Source organism: Orbicella franksi, chromosome 3, assembly GCF_964199315.1.
Source record: "Orbicella franksi chromosome 3, jaOrbFran1.1, whole genome shotgun sequence".
Classification (NCBI taxonomy): domain Eukaryota; kingdom Metazoa; phylum Cnidaria; class Anthozoa; order Scleractinia; family Merulinidae; genus Orbicella; species Orbicella franksi.
This window is the reverse complement of record NC_138147.1, coordinates 25,697,732-25,716,370: the sequence shown is the minus strand read 5'-3', so window position 1 is coordinate 25,716,370 and position 18,639 is coordinate 25,697,732. Positions and strand designations below refer to the sequence as shown.

Below are 18,639 nucleotides of genomic sequence, written 5' to 3'. Positions count from 1 at the left end.
AAGATCTTAGAAATAAAAACCTGTGTTCAGCGTGGAATCACCATACCACCAGTACAGCACGGCGTTTCGCCAGATCAACAAAGTTAAGCCCTTTTCGGCGCGCGGGTTTCCTGATTGGCAAGGTAATACCCCTTTTTCTTTCTTTCTGTTCTTCCCTTTTCAAGGCGACATCAGTAGCTGCAAAACTCCCAGCCCTGCGTAATGTCTTTTTCTTTTCATCAACAATTTGTTCACTGGATCATTTCGCCATGTCCATATTTATTTACGGTAACGTATAAAGAGCTTAAGCACATCGATTTGATTGAATTTCATACAACTTCAAATGCAGAACATTTAGCTCAATTGCAATATAGCTAGTGCTTCTCAGTATAAAGACTGCCTGGTTACACGCAGCAAAGCGTCTAGTTTTATTGAAACTGATAACAACTCTGGAGCATAACGAACACGAAACATGAACCTTTAGTATCACATGGAAAAGGCATCAGCATATCAACATATCAGCAGGGCTAGGTAGAGTAAGGTGGGGTGGGAGAATAAGGGGAAGGTAGCTAATTCTGCGATGGAGGGGTCGGTGAGTCTCTCCTGAGGAACGGTGATTTGGGGCCCGTTGGGGGTTAAGATGGATATGCTTTCGGATCAATACTACACCTAACACACCAAAGATCGGCACCATTATTATCTACTATTATCTCACCCTTCATTGCGTGACTGTTGTTTACTCTCAAGCTATTAAAGTAAATCAAGCAATAAAGTAAATTTGGTATTGACAACTGACAAGTGATGTATGACTCGGTCCAGTAATGTCTTTCCCCCGGGGGAGGTACTTTGGGAATTTCTGGGTGAGGATGTGCCCCTTGGATCCTGGAACCCTTAGCCTATACCAGAGCTAGTTCAGCTAAATTTTGCTACCCTATACTACAGTAAAGTCCCCAAATCCCCCATCTATCGACACTGTTGAGGCTGATTTGCGTAAATTTAAACTTGCTGATTTGAATTTTTCATATTTTTGAGTGGCAATTCTTGGTTTCCTTAGTCTAGATAAAATCTTCAACCAACTAGTCAGTTTTGTGAAAAATGATACCCTATTCTAGACCCAAACGCTCTGATTTATATACCCTATCCTAGAGTAAACTGCTTGAAAACCATACCCTTCACAGCGGCACATACCTATATAGCCCATATATGGCAGTGCTCCCCCCCCCCGAGTCTTTCCCGATGATGTGCAAACTACCGAGACCACTTAATATTTCCTAAACTGCTATAATATCTTTTGATGAGTTCTGTAAATCCGTGTTAATCGAGTACACTCATACTCATACTATTGTACAATAGAAGGTCTTAATGAAAATCTTCTCAGAGATCTATAGTCTTTCAGCGATGTTACTTTCCATTTTATCGGTGGTATAACGTTACACTACCACAAATACTTCAACTGCCAGACATGGCCAAGTTTGGTATGTAATGGGATAAAATCGAACGAATCTTCCTTGGGCGAAATTGCTCAATGAATGCTGCACAATACCAGTGCGAGTGATTTGGAACACCTAAAAATGAAAGGAAAAGAACCTCTTGTTTAGGCTTCTTAACAAAATGTAGAAACACAAATTTGATAAAATGATAAGTGATAAATAACCAAGTAAAATTTAGCCATAACAGCGAAAGACGTTTGGAGTCGTCAAGATACCATTTTTAAGTTCTAAAAGATAAGAAATAAACTGCCAAAAAAATATCAACATAAAAACAATTAATAAATATGCACTGTCACGCAAATAGTTTCGCCCGGATTGAGTCTGATTTGACATTGAGAGATGGTGACAAGTCTATAATAAGTAACATTTCATGCACCAAACAATCAAACTTATTGTGGCACTTCTTAAGGACAGAAAACTGTCTTTCGGGACAATACAGTGTGTCTCTATAGTGCGAGTGATTTGGAACATCTGCGAATGAAAGGAAAAGTAACGTCTTGTTTATGTTTTAAAACAAAATGTAGAAACAAAACTTCCCTAAATGATAAGTGATAACTTTTAACAATTTGAAGTTCAAAACCTGGGCTTATAACCTTCTGTGATGAAATAAAAGCCTAGCACAGTCCGAACCGATATGGCACCCACGTTTTTTCACAGGAAGAACAATTACAACAAGGTTTGACATACAGCTCGAGAGAACAGAAAGAAAAAAAAAATAAATGGAGTATTCTGTCAAAAACAACCCCCTCCCCAACCAAAAAAGAAACAAACAAACAAACAAACAAACAAGCAAACAAACAAATAAATTTTACTTCCTTGCCGTTACGTCAATTGCCATTCCTATGGCAATTTTAAGCGGCGTGGGGGAACAATAGAATTTCTGCGGGGGCTGAATGCACAGCTACTAACAAATTTCAACCTCACGGAGGAAATAGTCTATAAAAAAGTCCTTCCCCCTCCCCCTTCTTTACTAAGCGCGCTTCTAGGGTTCTTAACAGTCATTTTAAGTTACGCCATTCTCTCTTGTTGCAACATGAGGAAGTCTGGTATATTTTACCAAACAAGCATGAACTTCCTTTTAAAGGGCGAGGTGCATGCAATCGTGGTCTACCAATGAGAAGAGAACAATGATAGAACCAATCAGATTCGCAGATTTCCAGAAGAACACGATGGGTGTCTGTTAATTACAAGAAAATGATCTATGAGATGGCAACAATCTGATATCGATATTTTCACAGTTAGTAACGTACGATCGCTAAAAAGACGCTTGCCTCAGTTCTAATAATTGCGTTTGAAGACTGCTTACTAATCTCGCGTGAAATCCTGTTTGTCCTGTGCATACAGTCTTCAGGATATTTTTCATTCGTCGTCGTTCTTCTTTTGTTCTTAACTGACGTCACATTTTCGCGGCGCATAAGATCCTGCATGCAGCAGGGGAGAAAACAAATTAGTTCTCATCACAAAGCACGTGCATACGAGTTGGTTTGTTTGTTTGTTTTTTCATCGTTTGCTCATTTGTTATGATTCTGCACCATGCAAATGAAAACAAAGGTGGCCGGTTTTGACGGGATGCGAGATAATTACGCGTTACGTGACTGAGAAAGTGCTTTGGTCTGTTCACGAACACGTGTAACTTCGAATCGCCTTGGCTTTGGGATGTTAACCGTTGGAACAGCTATATTTCGATGGCCGTTTTTGAATAGAGGACGCATTATCCGTCCAGAAGGATAATGCATCCTCGCCTTTTTTATACACTTAAGGCGCATTATCCGTCTGGACGAACTTGGGCAAGCATTTGTAGTTCGTCTGGTTATGCGTCTTTAGTATAAAGACGGACACAAGACGCATTATACGTCTAGACGGACTATCCTTCGAAATGCGTCTTGAACAACGTACACGTCATCTGCCCGTCTTTATAATAGAGACACAAAACCAGACGAACTACAATTTTGTTTGCCCAAGTTCGTCCAGACGGATAATGCGTCTTTAGTACGAAAACGGCCATGGTTGTATTTTGATTACATTTGTTGATTAATTCCAGTGGCAACGGAAAGTCTGGTCTATATCCCGCCAAGGTCGAATATTGCTTGGAATCGCGGAGAAGCTCTCTGACGTCTTGAAGCGAAGATCTACTAGAGTAAGCCTGAACTAAGGATCGGCAATGTAAATGCTTTTTATATCTATTCATTAGTGGAAATATTCAAATTGAATTTGTTTACGAGTTTGTTTTTGTTTTTTTTACTTTTCAGGGCTTACGCATTACCAGTAAATGTTAAAATATTAAGCCGGCATGAGGTTTGAAGGCAAATTGAGTAAGTCTACTTGCTAACCATAAAAACAGGAAATAATGAAATTTTTCATATTGTTACATTTGTCCGAAAAACTTCGGTTGTTGATATAAAAATGTTGATTTTAGCAATGTACAGGAGTTGAAAGTCAGCTAATGAAATCATTCATGGTAGAAAGTGAAGCTGTCCAACAAACTCTCGTAACCTTTGATTACTACTAGTTCTAATATACCCCTTTCATTTACTTACTTTTTCAACATTCTTTTCCTTATAGAAGTTCCAAGTTACTCCATCTGTAGAAAGCTGTAATTTGAAGCTTTTGACCCAGAGTTCATTTCTTGGTCCTTGCGTTGCCACTACACATACAGAATAAACTACACCCATATCAACTTGAAGATAGTCTTCATCAATCTGATTCTTCTCTGTACACCACACCCCATTATGTCTTGTTTCGTTCAGACGTCCATGGTGGGGAAGATCTTTTGGGTATGTTGAGCTTGCCGTCATTTTATCATCTGGTATTATTTTTCTATCCGCTACACCTACAGGTATGCACGGTGTTTTGAACACTGAAGAGCAAGAAGAAATCAAAACAACTAGCGTCAATCACACGAGTGTGGTGAATATCACAGTCCAGTTATGCCAGTGTTTCTTTTCCTTCCTACAACATTGCTGTGCAGCAGTTTTTGAACTCAAGATTATATCAAGGTGGTATGAATTTTGAGTAGGAATTTAGTCTTTCTCAGGCTGGGCTTTTTATTATGTATCCTTTAACATAAGTAATTTGAGATGGTGATGTCATTTCACGCGATACTTTTCGGCATGATATCCAAGTAACCGCAAACAACTTGACGTTTTTATGGTAACGAGGCTGTTTGTATAAGTCTAATTCATTCGAGTCCATACTTGCAAATGAAAATTAGCTTATTATCCTTATTAATTAACTTAATATATAGATTTAGGCCAGCCTAAAAGCTTAGCTCCTGGGCCGGGTTGTTCAGAGCCCGATTAAGCTAACCCAGGAAAAGGTAGAATTTCGATTTGAGTTTTCAACTTTGCGGTGAGGTTTTCTGTATATTGTTTGGCCTTCTGTTTTGAGTTTTAATAATCACCATATACGTAAAATAAGGTAGCAAAAAGCTTTTGTATAGAAGAAAAAGTTATAATTCGGTTAACTTTTAATCCTGGGTTAGCGTTAATTGCCTTCCGAACAATCCTGCCCTGTTTTCAACAAGTTAACCTGACATGAACCCGCAATCCAATCGAAAACCAGCACTTGGTCAGCGGTGAACTTCAAAAAAACGCGTGACCGCGATGAGCTGTAAACTTGAGCCCGCGATATGGTCACATGATACCAGTCAGCAGATAACTTGTTTTGACAGGTGTCAATTGATCATAACATGGATGTCCAATATCAAAGAAGTACACGGTAAAGCAAGGGTGCATATCTCTGTCAACCTATTATTTGGAGTATGGGCGCCATGTTGCGCGACTCCGTCGTCGTCGCCGTCGCCGTCGCCGTCGTGCGTACGCGCCCACGAGCAATACCGTTAGTCATGATAACCATGAGAAAATCAACTCATGGGTTTCCTTTTCTTTCCTATATGAGTATGAGGCTCCGCTTGGCGGCCCTTTGGGCCGCCGGAGCTCCTCTATTAATAACCGGACAGTATATTTACAACATTCTAATTTAACTTATTGAGAGTGATCAGTGTTACATGGAATATATTCGCTTTTATATTCTTGCTTTTCGTCTTGTAAATTTTAGACGAGTAACAGAAAATTTCACAGGAAGCCCAAAGTAGCTCACCTTCCTCACAGTTTTTGCCGTTATATGTTTGTTTGCAAGTGCATCTGTAGCGATGTAAATCGTAAAGCGCTCGGCAGGTTCCACCGTGCTGACAAGGGAAGCTTTCACAAGGACTCTGGAAAGCAGAAGTAATTAAGATCATTTAGATAATCTGGTTTAATTTATGGTTAAAGAGCTGCTGGTAAAGTTCTCTAATTATAAGTTGGAACAAAATACCCAATTGAAGTGCTGAAATTAATGCACAAACGAGAAGATAAGGGTTTAATAGAGTTAATCTGACATAAATGTCTTATGCTAATGGCAATCCCTCTCAATTTACCGTTGAATCCAGGTTTTTCGAACCTCCATCGGGGGTGAAATAAGGGGTAAAATTACAGTGTTCAACTGAGGAGAGGGAAACGACTCTTTGTTCGAGTTATCGGGAGGCTCGAAAAAATGAGGGTTCGAGAAATCGGGATTTTACTGTATTAATTTTTAGACCAATTCTGGTTACAGAGTCTATAATTAGCCAATTCTGTTATATAATAATCAAATTAATGCACGCGCTCTGATTGGTCAATCAGCTATGGTTTATTGTGCCCGTAAACTCGTGGAAATTTCGCGTGTCTTCTGAATTATTAAATAAAAGCAATAGATCACAAGTTTTTATGGTTTATAGGCTGATAAACCACTTGAGATGTTGGAAGAACACTCGAAGAATTCGTAAATCACTCACCTGCGGCTCGTGATTAACGAATTCTTCTCGTGTTCTTCCAACATCTCAAGTGGTTTATCAGTCTATAAACCATAAAAACTTGTGGTCTATTGCTTAATTAACTGATCTTACTCACGGGGACAGCCCATGTAGTCTTGCATGTATTTCCATCTTCCACGAAAACATCATCGTAACGCGCATGGTAAAATTACCCGGGAGGGTCTGGGTTTCATGTGTTAAAGATAACTTGATAAAGATTACCGTAGGCTTGAGCGAAGAAAAATGGAAAAAAGAAGAAAAAAAGAGGAACACAAGAAAGCCAAGAGCCCTTGACATTTATTAATTGAAGTACCATAGCAGTTTTTGTACAACCTGGATGCATGTCGTTTTCGTCAACACTAGAGCGAGATAGGAGACATGTCTGCACTGAGAGCGATACCTTTTGCAGGGAAATTCTGACTGTCTTTATCACCAGGGAAGTCCTGTTGTTGTTCCACTGGCTTGCGGTATCATGAGGTGAGATAATCTCCCGGCATGGCACGAGTTGTTTACAAACCTTTGTGAGCTAAAATCTCGCGTGCAATTTTGGGAAGAATACAACAACTTTTTGAGCGAAAGTATATATAGAGTATGTAGATTTGACGGATTTTGGTGAAATTTAGCCAAACAATTCTAAGGATAATGACCAACAATGCAATGTCAAATTATTAAAATATTTTTCCCACGGCACCCATTTACGCAGCACGTCACATAGGTTCTCTAACTCAAGCTTTAGATGCGGATATCTTGACAAGCAATCAAGATATCGAAAAAATCTGATACGCACAGTTCCTGATTGATGCTTGGTGAATAAGACTGTGCATCCATCTTTAGTGGTACACTAAATTTTTTGACGTTTCTACTGATATATGGTTTGTTTGAGTTTGGTTTAAAATGACACCTAAGGACACTTGCCAAGGTGGAAAGTCATTTTCATAAAGACGAAGTCACTCGTCTAAATATAACTTCATTCGTTATCCCGCGCACTGAATAGAGCCAAACCGAACGAAAGGCCAGCGGAACTTAAGGCCTGTGAGGTGATCCTAGTTATTAGAGAGCTTAGGCAACGACGAGGGCGACCCCGAGGACAACGCCTTGTAAAAATGACTTAATATTTTACCTTCGAATTTCAAAATTGTCTAGATCTGTTCAGTGCGCCTATTGGTCTCAGAACTTCCTCGTCCTGAATATGTAACGCTAGCGTTCAATTCCAAATAACGAAAATACGAAACTTAGCCACCTTCGTTCGCGTTCTCCAAAATATGCAGAACCTACTCATTTCACGTAATTGTTGTGTAGACGTCGGCACGTGCAGAGCCATTGTTCTACTCATTAAACTTTTTGTTTGGTGGTGTTCTCGTTGCCGTTGCCGGCGTGGTTTGCCTTAGCTCTCCATTCACACGCTAACGTATCGGTCAAGTATCTTTTTTGCTGTTTTTGTTTCAAACATTAATATACTATGGCTACTCTTTTCCAATTCACTTAAAAATCTGAAAGTGAAAGCGACTGATTCTTAGACTATTAGAGCAGCATTTGCCAGAAACTTTGAGTCATTAGGGGCTGATACAGCGTCGTCCAGCTGCAGATAACGTAGAAACTTCACACATGCACCGTAAAATCAGAGCAAAGCATGCCAGACGAGACTGTACATAGTTAAAATAGACGTAAATAATACTCACCCTAATGCTGTAGTGATGGGAAGTATAATTCGCTTTGAACTTCTCGGACGCACTGTACTTGTCAGTTGGAAGTAACTCACAAGAGATCTTTCCGTCTGGTAGATGAAAAGCTCCAATGTTTGTGGAAAAACAGCGATCGTTGTTTAAGCAATGCAGCAGGCATTGTCTTCCCGTTTGAACAGCGACTTCTTCCACTTTTGAGACGTCAAGAGCATGATAAAAATGTTCTTTGAATTGTGCATGGCTCAGCTGTTTTTTCGGGTCGCGATGAAGGCCGGCCCAGATAGTGGCGTCACAGAAGCCATCGTCTAATATCTGATACGTAAAGCAGATAAAAGTACTAGCCGATAAAAGCGCGAGTCCATTCATGATTAGCAAAATGGGTTAAATGTCATGACTTGGTCTCAACTTCTCAGATAAACTAGTAGCACCCTAACATCATTTATTAATCACTTTTTTCCCCCAAAGAATTGCGTCTCTGAATTCATTAATGTACTTAACATTTCTTTCTTTCATTACAATGGTATCGCCTTTTTGTCCTAATTAAAAGTGTTTGTCGAGTTCTCCCAAATTTAATTTCACTATTTTTCATAGCTAATATTGCCTATAAAATTACAAAGTAACGAATAAGAGGTTAGGCCAGCTACAGGATTGAATATCGTGATTTCTTCGAAATTGACATAATACTTATTTTTGTGGTCTGACGGTGTTTGTTCAAAAGTTGTGCCCAACTTTACTGTCAAAATCTTGAGCTACCTTAATTATGGAAAATGAAGACCAGTCTTTTCAAATGAATATACGCAATAATGAACACACACAGGGTAAAAAGTTGTAAAATTTCCTCAGATGCATGCTAAATCTCAAATCGCCGTAAACTTTTCAAGATTGACAAAGAATACCACTGTCGTAGTTTCATGCAGTGACATCTATGTAGCTGATTAATTGTGCTCAACTATTTCGCTTATTTGTACTACTTTATGGAAAAATAATTCTGTCTTTTTAAGGCCAAAATCTTCCTATGTAAAATTTAAAAGCTATAAATAATGAATACATTCAAAGAGTCAATTGTTCCGACAGTTTCGCAGATGGCAAATTTCCGTGAATTCTTTGAATTATACATTTGACACATATTTAACAAACTCAGGAAGCAATAAAATAAAATAATTTTCAGAGGTCCCGGCTTATGCATACATTAGCACTTTTTGAGGGGGGGGGGGGGGTATTTGCCGAAGGAAATTAAAAAAAAAAATTATCGAAGGAAATAATAATAAAAAAAAGAAACGTAGACCGGAGTCGAGGGAGTGGCGAAAATCAAGTCCAACGACATTAAGAATCGTGCGTGTGAAATGCTTCAACGCATAATGGAGCACTTGGCGATTCCAGAAAGTGCCCAGTAGGGGCACCTGTTTATCCCTCGACTCTTAATGGGGGGACGGGGGGGGGGGAGGGGGAGAAAGCAGTCTTCTGGGGTATGATTTTTTTTTACCTTATAAGGCTGTTTAGGATTCAGCTTTTTTGGTGGGCAAGAGCTTGTGCGTATAACTTTTTTAACATCGAAAACAAGACCTGGATATAGAAAGCGCATGCTCGATTTTTCCTTTCCCGTGGCTCCGATTGCACGATTTTTTTTTCACGGTTTTTGGTGTGTAGGAATTATTAATAGTTTTTGGAAATTGCCTCCCCCTCAAAAAAATAACGGGTCGGTCCCTTAGTACACCCCTATTAGTGCACGTTTGATTTGCGAATGCATATTCGCTATATAAATTTCCTCGGCTTATCACCATTTGAGTCTCTTGTGAGAAAATGACGTTGATCACTTGATACTAGTTTCCGATCAAAATTAGAATCACAAGCATTTATTGGAACACACGTGTTGGCACAACTTTGATATTTGCTGCTGCTTAATTTATAGCCACTCGAGTATTAATCTTGCACTGTTGGTGCCTTTTGACACAATTATAGTGCAAGAATTTATTTTATTTTGTTTTATTGATATTGTTTCCTTATACTAGCATTTCAAATCTCTATAGCTTTCAGAAGTCCATATGACGTCTATTTTAGGTACCTTAACTTTAACATTAAGTGCATTCATACAGATTAACAAAAAAAGGATATACTGATGGTCTTTAAATTTTTGAGAAAATTTGGATCAGTGATTTCCTACTTACTTTGAAATGTAGGTTCACTAAAATTTATTATCTAATAGTTCTAAGTAACATTCAAACTTAGCCTTTTTAAAATAGCCTTTCAACGCTACTTCATTGTAGCAACCTTATGTGTTTTTCAAATAATTCTATTTCAGCTAATACCGATGCTGGACTCTACGCGGTCTTATGACGTCATACGACGTCCGCATTATTAATGGTAGACACAGACTCACGGCAGGCGTATTCTGATATTTAGAGGTATACGAGCCTACAATGGAACAATCGTGAATTTGAGACTTTCCATACCTCTACGAAGATTTAGATGATCTTCTCTTGATATAGGCTGTTGTATTAGCATGCTACGAATTACGTCTTGAAACAGATTGATAAGTTCATTGATAAAACACCCTGAGAGAAACAAGTGCTAACAAGCCTTACTTTCCTAACTGGTACCAGCACGAGCGAGTGAGGTAATTATGGAACTGATAAAGAGAACTTGCATTTTGATAATCGAAATAAACAAGCGAGTTTCTTTTCTCCTTTACTCAGTGTTTCCTAAAAGAAATAGAAAACATTTTTTTTTTTTTCGCGGCGTTAGAGACTGCATTCATCGAATATACACTATCATCACATCGGCAGTTCCAACATCAGCTGAAAAAGAAAATGAATAAAATAAGGGAAAGTATAACTAACACAGATGGTAGTCAACACCATCTTTATAGAACAGATTCATGAAGTGTCTTCCCCAAGGACACAACTCAGTGACCCTGGCCAGGGCTTGAAACCGCATTATTCGATCCGGACCCACTGGACCAACGCATCTCCCGTATCTGCCCTTTATAATATCTGATAAAACAATTTGACTTCCCGATCACAACGTTTTCTAATAGTGATGGTTAATTAAATTTGCTTGACATGGGAGATCGACATCTTGCTTAATTTCTTTACCTTATCCGATAGTATCTATCATTACAAAGAAGATTACGACAAAATTCGAGATACTTGATATTCGCAATAAAACACTTATCTACAGTGTTCGAATTGTTTAATAAATCACTTTGCAACCACTATCAACTAATTAATGACATTGTCTAACACACCATGATGTGTATTCCAGGTGATGCGTGACTCTGCTTACTGTAAAGGATGGACGGGACAGGGTGTTTTGTTTCCCAAGAACAGGCAGATCCCGTGATCAACATCCACGTGACAGCCGCCATAGTTAGCCATGATCTCAAAGCCACGCGAGCAGCAAGCACCAGGAACGGCAAAATTCAAAAGGTTTTTTGGGTTCTTTAGATCACTCCATGGCGATTGGACAAGATTATTCTGTGAAAACCAGTTGTTGTTGTCTGTCCCTGTGACATTAAACTTGAGAGAAGCGACTTCCTTTCCACCCTTGTATAGCACTACGCTGGCCTAGAATCATATTCGATTTAAGCAATTCAGTATTAACGGCATTAAATATATACTGCCATGTACAAGCTAACCCAAGCTGGAAACGTCAGCGGCAGAGGGGGGGAATATCTCGCCGGCCTAGATGTCCAGTTTTTTTTTAGTCTGATCATTTTGTCCCATTTAACTGAAAAATCCAAATTCCAGCAATATGTCGCAGGGCCAGGTTGTTCGGAAGCCGGTTGACGCTAACCCAGGATTAAAAGTATCATTTTTCTTGTAGGAAAATGTTTTTCACTGCTAATTCTTTGTGTAGTTTAAGGTGATTCAAATTCAAAACTGGAGGACAAACAATATAAACAGAAAACCTCACCGAAATTAAAGTTACAAAACTTAAATCAAAATTCTCGCTAATCCTAGAGTAGCTTAGCTTTGGGTTAGCTTTGAACAACCCGTCCCTTATTGCTATCTTGACTCCTCGTTTTCTCAGTAAAATGATGCGATAACGCAAGGTCTGGATGGGGTTTAACTGGTTTCTGTGACAAAGTATTAACTGCCAGTTGAAAGTTGGCACGTTTAGTACCAGATAATATCTGAGATCTTGGATCGGCAAACTTTTCTGATAGCTGAGAAATCGCCAAAAATGTACTGACGACTTAGATCCTAGCACTTCCATCCAGACCCCCCTGTAGTGGCCCTCGTTTGAGAGCTCTTAATGGCATCAATCATCTTGAATCCGGGGGCACTCCCATATATTGGCGATAAAGGTATGTCTCGCGGCAAAGGGTATGGTTTTTGAGGTAACCGATCCTTAAATATGGTATCATTTTTACCCCTGTTGCCATTGTGTTCCTGACGTGATCCTTAGATAGACTAGATACGGTAGCTGAATTGTATCAGCTACGACTGCAGTGCGCAAAGGCCCACGATCATGGACAAAAGTCTTGGGACAAATTTGCACTTTTGGCACTTTTGCGCACACGCCAGACGCGAATACAGCTTTACCTGAAAAACCTCGCCCCCCACCCCCACCCCCACACAATGTTGAAAAATACTACCTGCAATTTCTTCTGATTTTTAACACTGTATTGGGTGGGGAGGGGGAATAGCAACGCGTTCTTGAAATAGTACGTAGCGCTTTTTTTCAGACTTCAGTGGTAAAACACATACAATCCGTTAAATTACATAAGTGTCCCGCGGACTTTTGTCCACGATTGCAGCTAAACGAAAAACAAATTCTATGATTGATGCTTGATTTTCTATGTTACAGAAACGAAATAAACCTGAAGCGCGAACGCCATTCTTAGTTTTTGTTTTTCCCTTGAACAGGCCGGGTGTGACTTTTCGGGTTTGTGTCTTAAATAAGGTATCACTTGGCATTTGCTTCATCCTTAAATAGAGTAAGGGTTTAAGACCTGTCGCGGCAAACACCTATCCGAAATTCTGCGAGTAATCCGACTCCCCCCCTCCCCCCCCCCTCGTCTTGAATACGTCGTTTCGTTTTTTTTTTTTTTTTTTTTATGATTCTCCTTGTAAGGGAAATCGCTTGAGATTTAATTAGAATGCTACAATAGTGGTAAACTGTAGTGTTCTAAAGTTATATCCAGCCCTGCCTCAGAACAGGACTTCAAGGAAATTTGAATGACAGATGTCACTTGAAATAAAGCTGTTTCATCTCAAAATTCACATCTGCTTACCTCTAGAGGATTAAACGTTTGCCAGTTTTGTACAATACGGTTTTTGTAGTGACCTCTATGAGTTGACGTGGTATCTAACGTGGAAATCACATGCTCAGAGATTGTTTTAGATGATGTCCACAAATGGTTAGTGCTGGGTGATGGTATATTTCCTCCAACAAATTTAAATACCATTGTCCAACCTTAGATATCGCAAAACCAAAAAACAAAACAAAACAAAACCAATGCAAAAGTGAATATCTGATTTTCATGGCTGCATGCATTTAAAGTTGACTGATAGACAAAATGCTTTGTTCAGGTAGCTTGTAACGGCTGACAGATTTTTTTTTTTTTCACTTTAATGGATTGATACAACCAGCCTTCCAGCTAATGTCAAGCTATATAGCTAATTGCATTGGGGACGCGTCCAATCTTGGTGCATGCGTTATAACAGGAATCTTCTCCACATAAAAAAGAAAAAAAAAACATAACAGATTAACGTGGTAACCGTACAGTCTGTCAAAAGCAATCTTAACCTTTAAAGCACGTTATTAGGGAGCTTAAGCAGCGACGACGTCGACGCCGGGGACGACGCCTAGGAAAAAATGAATTTATATTTTACCAGCGAAATTCGCGATTGTCTAGATCTGTTTGGTGCGCCAATGGCTCTAAAAACGTGCTCAAGCTAAATATGCAATGACAGCGTTCAATTCCAAATGGAAATACGAAAAATTAGCCGTCGTCGTCCACGTTCAGTAGACGACGCAGAATTTGGTCATTTCACGTTGTTATTTTGCAGAGGACGGCAAAGAAATGTACAAAGATTTATAACGCACATGCACAGCTATTGTTTTGCTCATTAAACCTTTTGTTTGGTGGCGTTCTTGTTGCCGTCGTCGTCGTGGTTTGCTTAAGCTCCCCATTATACATTGTAGTCACCATCTACCTTCGGCATCGGCTGATAACACTTACCTCGACCTTGATTATTCCGGATATCACAAAAACCTCATCCAATAATTGTTTATTATTATACTCGCTTGAGGTTGAATTTGAATGTTTTCAGGTCTCAGATTTAGGAGCCATCCATCAAATCCACCAATTCATAGCTTAGTTGGGAATTTGTTGTGTCAGTTTCAGTGGCGTTATATGGCGTCATAAATGAGAGGTGATTGCCACTGAATATAAACATGTTGTGATCCTTTACACAACGTATAAGTTTAAAAAAGAGAGGGAAGACGAGGGAGTGTGTGGTGAGTGTGAAGTATTTAGCGTCTGTTTGTGCCACGCATAAATTAAAGCACGACCAGGCTAACTCAAGTGATCTAGTTATAATGCTTTATAATGAACATATCCAGGCTGAGAGCTAACGTGTGTTATATAATGACAAATAAGATAGTTACTGTACCTCCTCCATCAGTGGTTTGGTCACAGTACACAGGGAGTAGCTCCGATCCTTGATTCAGACTTGTGTTGAGTACTCCGGTTGTCGAAGATGCCTCCGAGCAATCACGCACAACTATAAAGCAACCAGAAAATAGCTATCAGGATATATAATATTATATTAATCTATTAAATATTTTCGCTGAAAAGCGATTGGTTTTAACACGTCACGTGACTGAATATACCCAAACTAAAACTAGGGAATATCCAAGTGATATTCCCAAAACTGCGGATGTTGTGGAAAATATTCGGAGTAGAATCAATAGTCACCATTTAGCGCGAAAATATGCTTAGACATTTGTTCTTGGACATTATCTGTTCCTCAAAACTCACAGTTTTCCTCGAGCTACGCTCTCGAAAAACTGTTCTCTTCTTGGAACAGATAATGAAACAGAAAATGTCCGCGGACAAATATCCGTGCATCTTTTCGTGTAAATGGAGGCGAGTTTTCTATCTTTTCTTTTCATAGTCCCCCCTCCCAACTAAAAGAACGCCAGGAATAAGCCACGGCAGCGTTGGCTAGAGTGCTTGTCAAAAGAGGGAACAGTTAGTACCATTTTGCTTCCTTGTGCGGTTGAAAATTACGTTGGCAATGTTTACGCCTTATAAAGAGAAGGAAGTAAAAGTCATTGAAACACTAAGAAGAACAGGGTAAGTAATCGTTACAGGGTATTCAAAAACCTTTTGTATTTCCCAAGTGTAATGTTTGTAGCAAAGATAGCAAAGACAAAATTAACAAGATGAAAAGTAGCTCATTACAAAATTGCAAGTAAAAACGGAACAAAGCCGAAGACCCCAGTTTTTTACTAACGTAGGTACTAGTTGCACTTTAAAATTCATGAACAGTTAGTAACTACGAGAATTCCATTTGACTTTCTTAGTTATCTAAAGGATTCTCTTTAAAGTGGGAGCCGCATAGCGACGGAACTGATTTTTCAATCCGATGCCTTCTGGATTTAGTGCATTTCTCAATCGGTTGCAAGAAAAAAAATTAGAAAAAAAGTTTACCTACAGTAAGGACCATGGTAGACATCGCTTTGGCAATCACCACATTACGCGTAGCCATGCAAGTATATCTTCCCTAGTCTTCCAGTCTAGCGCCCCAAATAAGAAGTGTTCCATCCACACTAACATTTGATCTTCCCAAGGGCAGTGGCCCGTTTTCTTTTCTCCACATGACTGTCGGCTTGGGATCCCCAGAAGCCTAGCAAGGGACTGTAATATTTTGATTTCCGAAAACTTTTAGCTGCGATGGCGGAGTTACTGCCAACTGTGGCAGTTCAGCGATAACGAGTTGAGTGACAGCTGATTCGTGCCCTAAGATATTTACCGCTGTACACTTGTACAAACCAGAATCTCTCTTTTGAGCATTTTTAATGGACAGGTGTCCATCATTGAAAACAACTCTTGCTTGTTCCATTTCATCGAAAACTCTAGACCACGTGATCACTGCTGGTGGAAAGCTAGTCACGTGACATTCTGGTAAGGTGATATTCTTGTCCTTTTCAACGTAGGATGGACCAAGAGTTAGAGATATCTTCGGTTTACCTGAGTAAAAAAGCCCTTTATTTTCTGACAAAGGCAAAACATAGATGTCAATTTAGTTTAGAAATATTACAGAGATAAACGTCTCATTCGGTAAGGTATAACTAACAAAATGATACTAGAGCAGCTTGTGAGCTTGGTAAAATAACCGTGGCAAGCTTAAGCTCCTAGTTTCAGCCTTATGTGCCACTTAGGCGCTAAGAGGATCATCATTCAAGCTTAAGCTTTAGGTCTTAATCGAACAAAAAGCTACGTTTTTCTTGTAGCATATCATGCATAAAGAAAATCGTATATTACACCCTGTTTTATTTCATGTTTGTACAATATAGTTTCTTGCAAAAACAGTTTAAGTGGGTGATAAAGTAAGTATTTTAGTAACCTACTTTGCACGATGAGACTTGCAACTTTTTCATCATTCCCCAGAAGATTTTTCGCCATGGATCTGTATTTCCCGGCATCCTCTGGCCGAACATCTTTAATCTGCATTAGGCCATCTGACGTCACCTTGGCCCTGTCGCTAGGTAATGAACCATACACATTGGTCCAAGATATGTGAGCTGTTGGCTTTCCAGTAACAGAGCAAAAGATGACAACAGTGTCGCTTTCATTGACAGTCAATTGTGAAGCCGCAGAAATGGTCACTTTTGGTGCAGAAATTGATTCTCCAGGTTCACCTTTAATCCCTGGGATACCTCATAAGATGGCATTTTGTTTACGACGGAAGGTCGTGAGGCTTTTACATCAAATTAGATTGTTACATGTTATTTTGAATGTATGACTTGCTTTAAGATGAATTATTTCTTTAGACATAAAAAGTAAATATATAGATAAACGTAAAAATTGAAAAGCAACCAAGGAATTGGAATCAAGGAATTTTAAGAATGGCCAGCTTTGTTTTTTAACTTATTTTTGTAATTATTATTATTATTTTTTTGCTACATGTAGTACAGTAAAAGGGAATGAGAAAGAACAGCTATGACATTACATAGAGGGCTGAAAAATTATATTTTATGTTCGAGACATCCTACCTTCAGTGATCGAAGCCTTTACCATTTCACCATTGTTCTCTTTAAGCTTCGGAATGACTTTCTCGACGTCCATTAACCTTTGTGGCAGATAAGCTTAGTTGTCAATGATACGATTACATACGTCCCCTTTCAGGTCAATCATTCTGCTGTTGTTTATTTGTTTGTTTGTTTGTTTGTTTGTTTTTCGGGCTATAAGGCTATATTAAAATTGTTCAGTTTTCAATCGTTTCGAATGCAATCCAAGCAAGAGTACGCTTTTGCATTAATTTGCAAGCATACACGCTGTTTCACACGGGAGTTTCTTAAAACTGATGCCATATAGTTTTCAGCTTCGATTTTACCCATAACCAGAGCTCTGCAGGGGAAATTGTTAGCTGCCAGGTCTGCCTCTGGACGTAATGAACTACATGTCGGATCGCCGACGCACACACTATTTGACAGTGCAGGATCTATAGTTCGACGTTAGAGAGCTGACAATAATGTGGTAATACGTTTTACTTCAATTGCTACTGAATTGAGTATTACATCAATTATATATCTAATGAACATCGTTCTATTTCTAAGGTATTGGACTATTATTGCATTGTATTATTAATATACTTTTTACACTGGGACCCAGTTGTTCAAAGCATTATTTAGCTATTTCAGAATTAGGTTGAATTTCTATGTCATTTTGTAACTTTTCAGTGAGGTGTTCTGGTTATAGTTTTGACTGATGTTAAACTCAGCAAAATGGTCGCTGTGAAAATAACACTTTCAAAACCACAGCAATTGAAATGTGGTTAAAGTTTATCAAGAAAAACTGTTCAGGATCCGGGCTGTTTGGCCAGTGCACACTAGAACTGAAACCAGCTATTAGACACACTTGTTACTTGAGAAAAATAAAATGAAATAAAATAAAATAAGCAAAAAATAAAGTATTTACTCAATTTTAAATAAATAAATATACCGTTCAAAACATTAAAACCTCTGCTACAAATAATCTAAATAACTAACGATCATTTAATACCAGATGAGGATAACACTCCAGGAAACAAGTGAAGCATAAATTTATCTTACAAAGGAACAAACGGGCTGATTTTTTGTTTGTTTGTTTGTTTGTTTTTTACAATTCAAAAATTATAATAGAAAACTGCACTAAATCTCTAGCAATCACAACTGTTGAACATACAACTACTAAACTTCCCATCTCTTCTCATCTCAATCTCATGCTCTGTCTATAACTGATACTAATTTTATTTCTTTTTATATTTATATCTATGTATATATATTTTTTCTCTTTCTACCTCTTCTTTTCTTTATTTTTCCTACAACCAATTTAAAGCGTAATAATTCTTGTAACTACTCAGCTCGTTTAGTTTTAACTATGTTGAGTAGTTTTTTTGCTTATTTAAGTTTAATGTATTCTTTTGCTATATGATATTCTCTG

At 38.7% G+C, this 18,639-nt stretch overlaps 1 protein-coding gene and 2 pseudogenes across 1 annotated transcript; all 3 read right to left on the bottom strand.

Annotated features, from left to right (window-relative positions):
* Positions 1-1,289: 1,289 nt before the first annotated feature.
* On the bottom strand, positions 1,290-17,283 carry LOC145480461 (peroxidasin-like; annotated as a pseudogene).
* On the bottom strand, positions 5,443-8,446 carry LOC145480462 (uncharacterized). Its single transcript, XM_081458716.1, has 2 exons — positions 7,980-8,446; positions 5,443-5,682 (listed from the first exon to the last, which is right to left on the bottom strand). The coding sequence occupies exons 1-2, from the start codon at positions 8,346-8,348 to the stop codon at positions 5,443-5,445; spliced, it is 609 nt and encodes a 202-aa protein (XP_081314842.1). The 5' UTR covers positions 8,349-8,446.
* On the bottom strand, positions 10,658-13,400 carry LOC145482914 (uncharacterized; annotated as a pseudogene).
* Positions 17,284-18,639: the final 1,356 nt, after the last annotated feature.

Excerpts from the sequence above, each read along its gene's own strand:
- LOC145480462 (XM_081458716.1), bottom strand. The coding sequence starts at position 8,348 with ATGAATGGACTCGCGCTTTTATCGGCTAGTACTTTTATCTGCTTTACG. Across the intron at positions 5,683-7,979 it reads CCCATCACTACAGCATTAGG|AGTCCTTGTGAAAGCTTCCC; the intron begins GTGAGTATTATT and ends TCTGCTTTCCAG.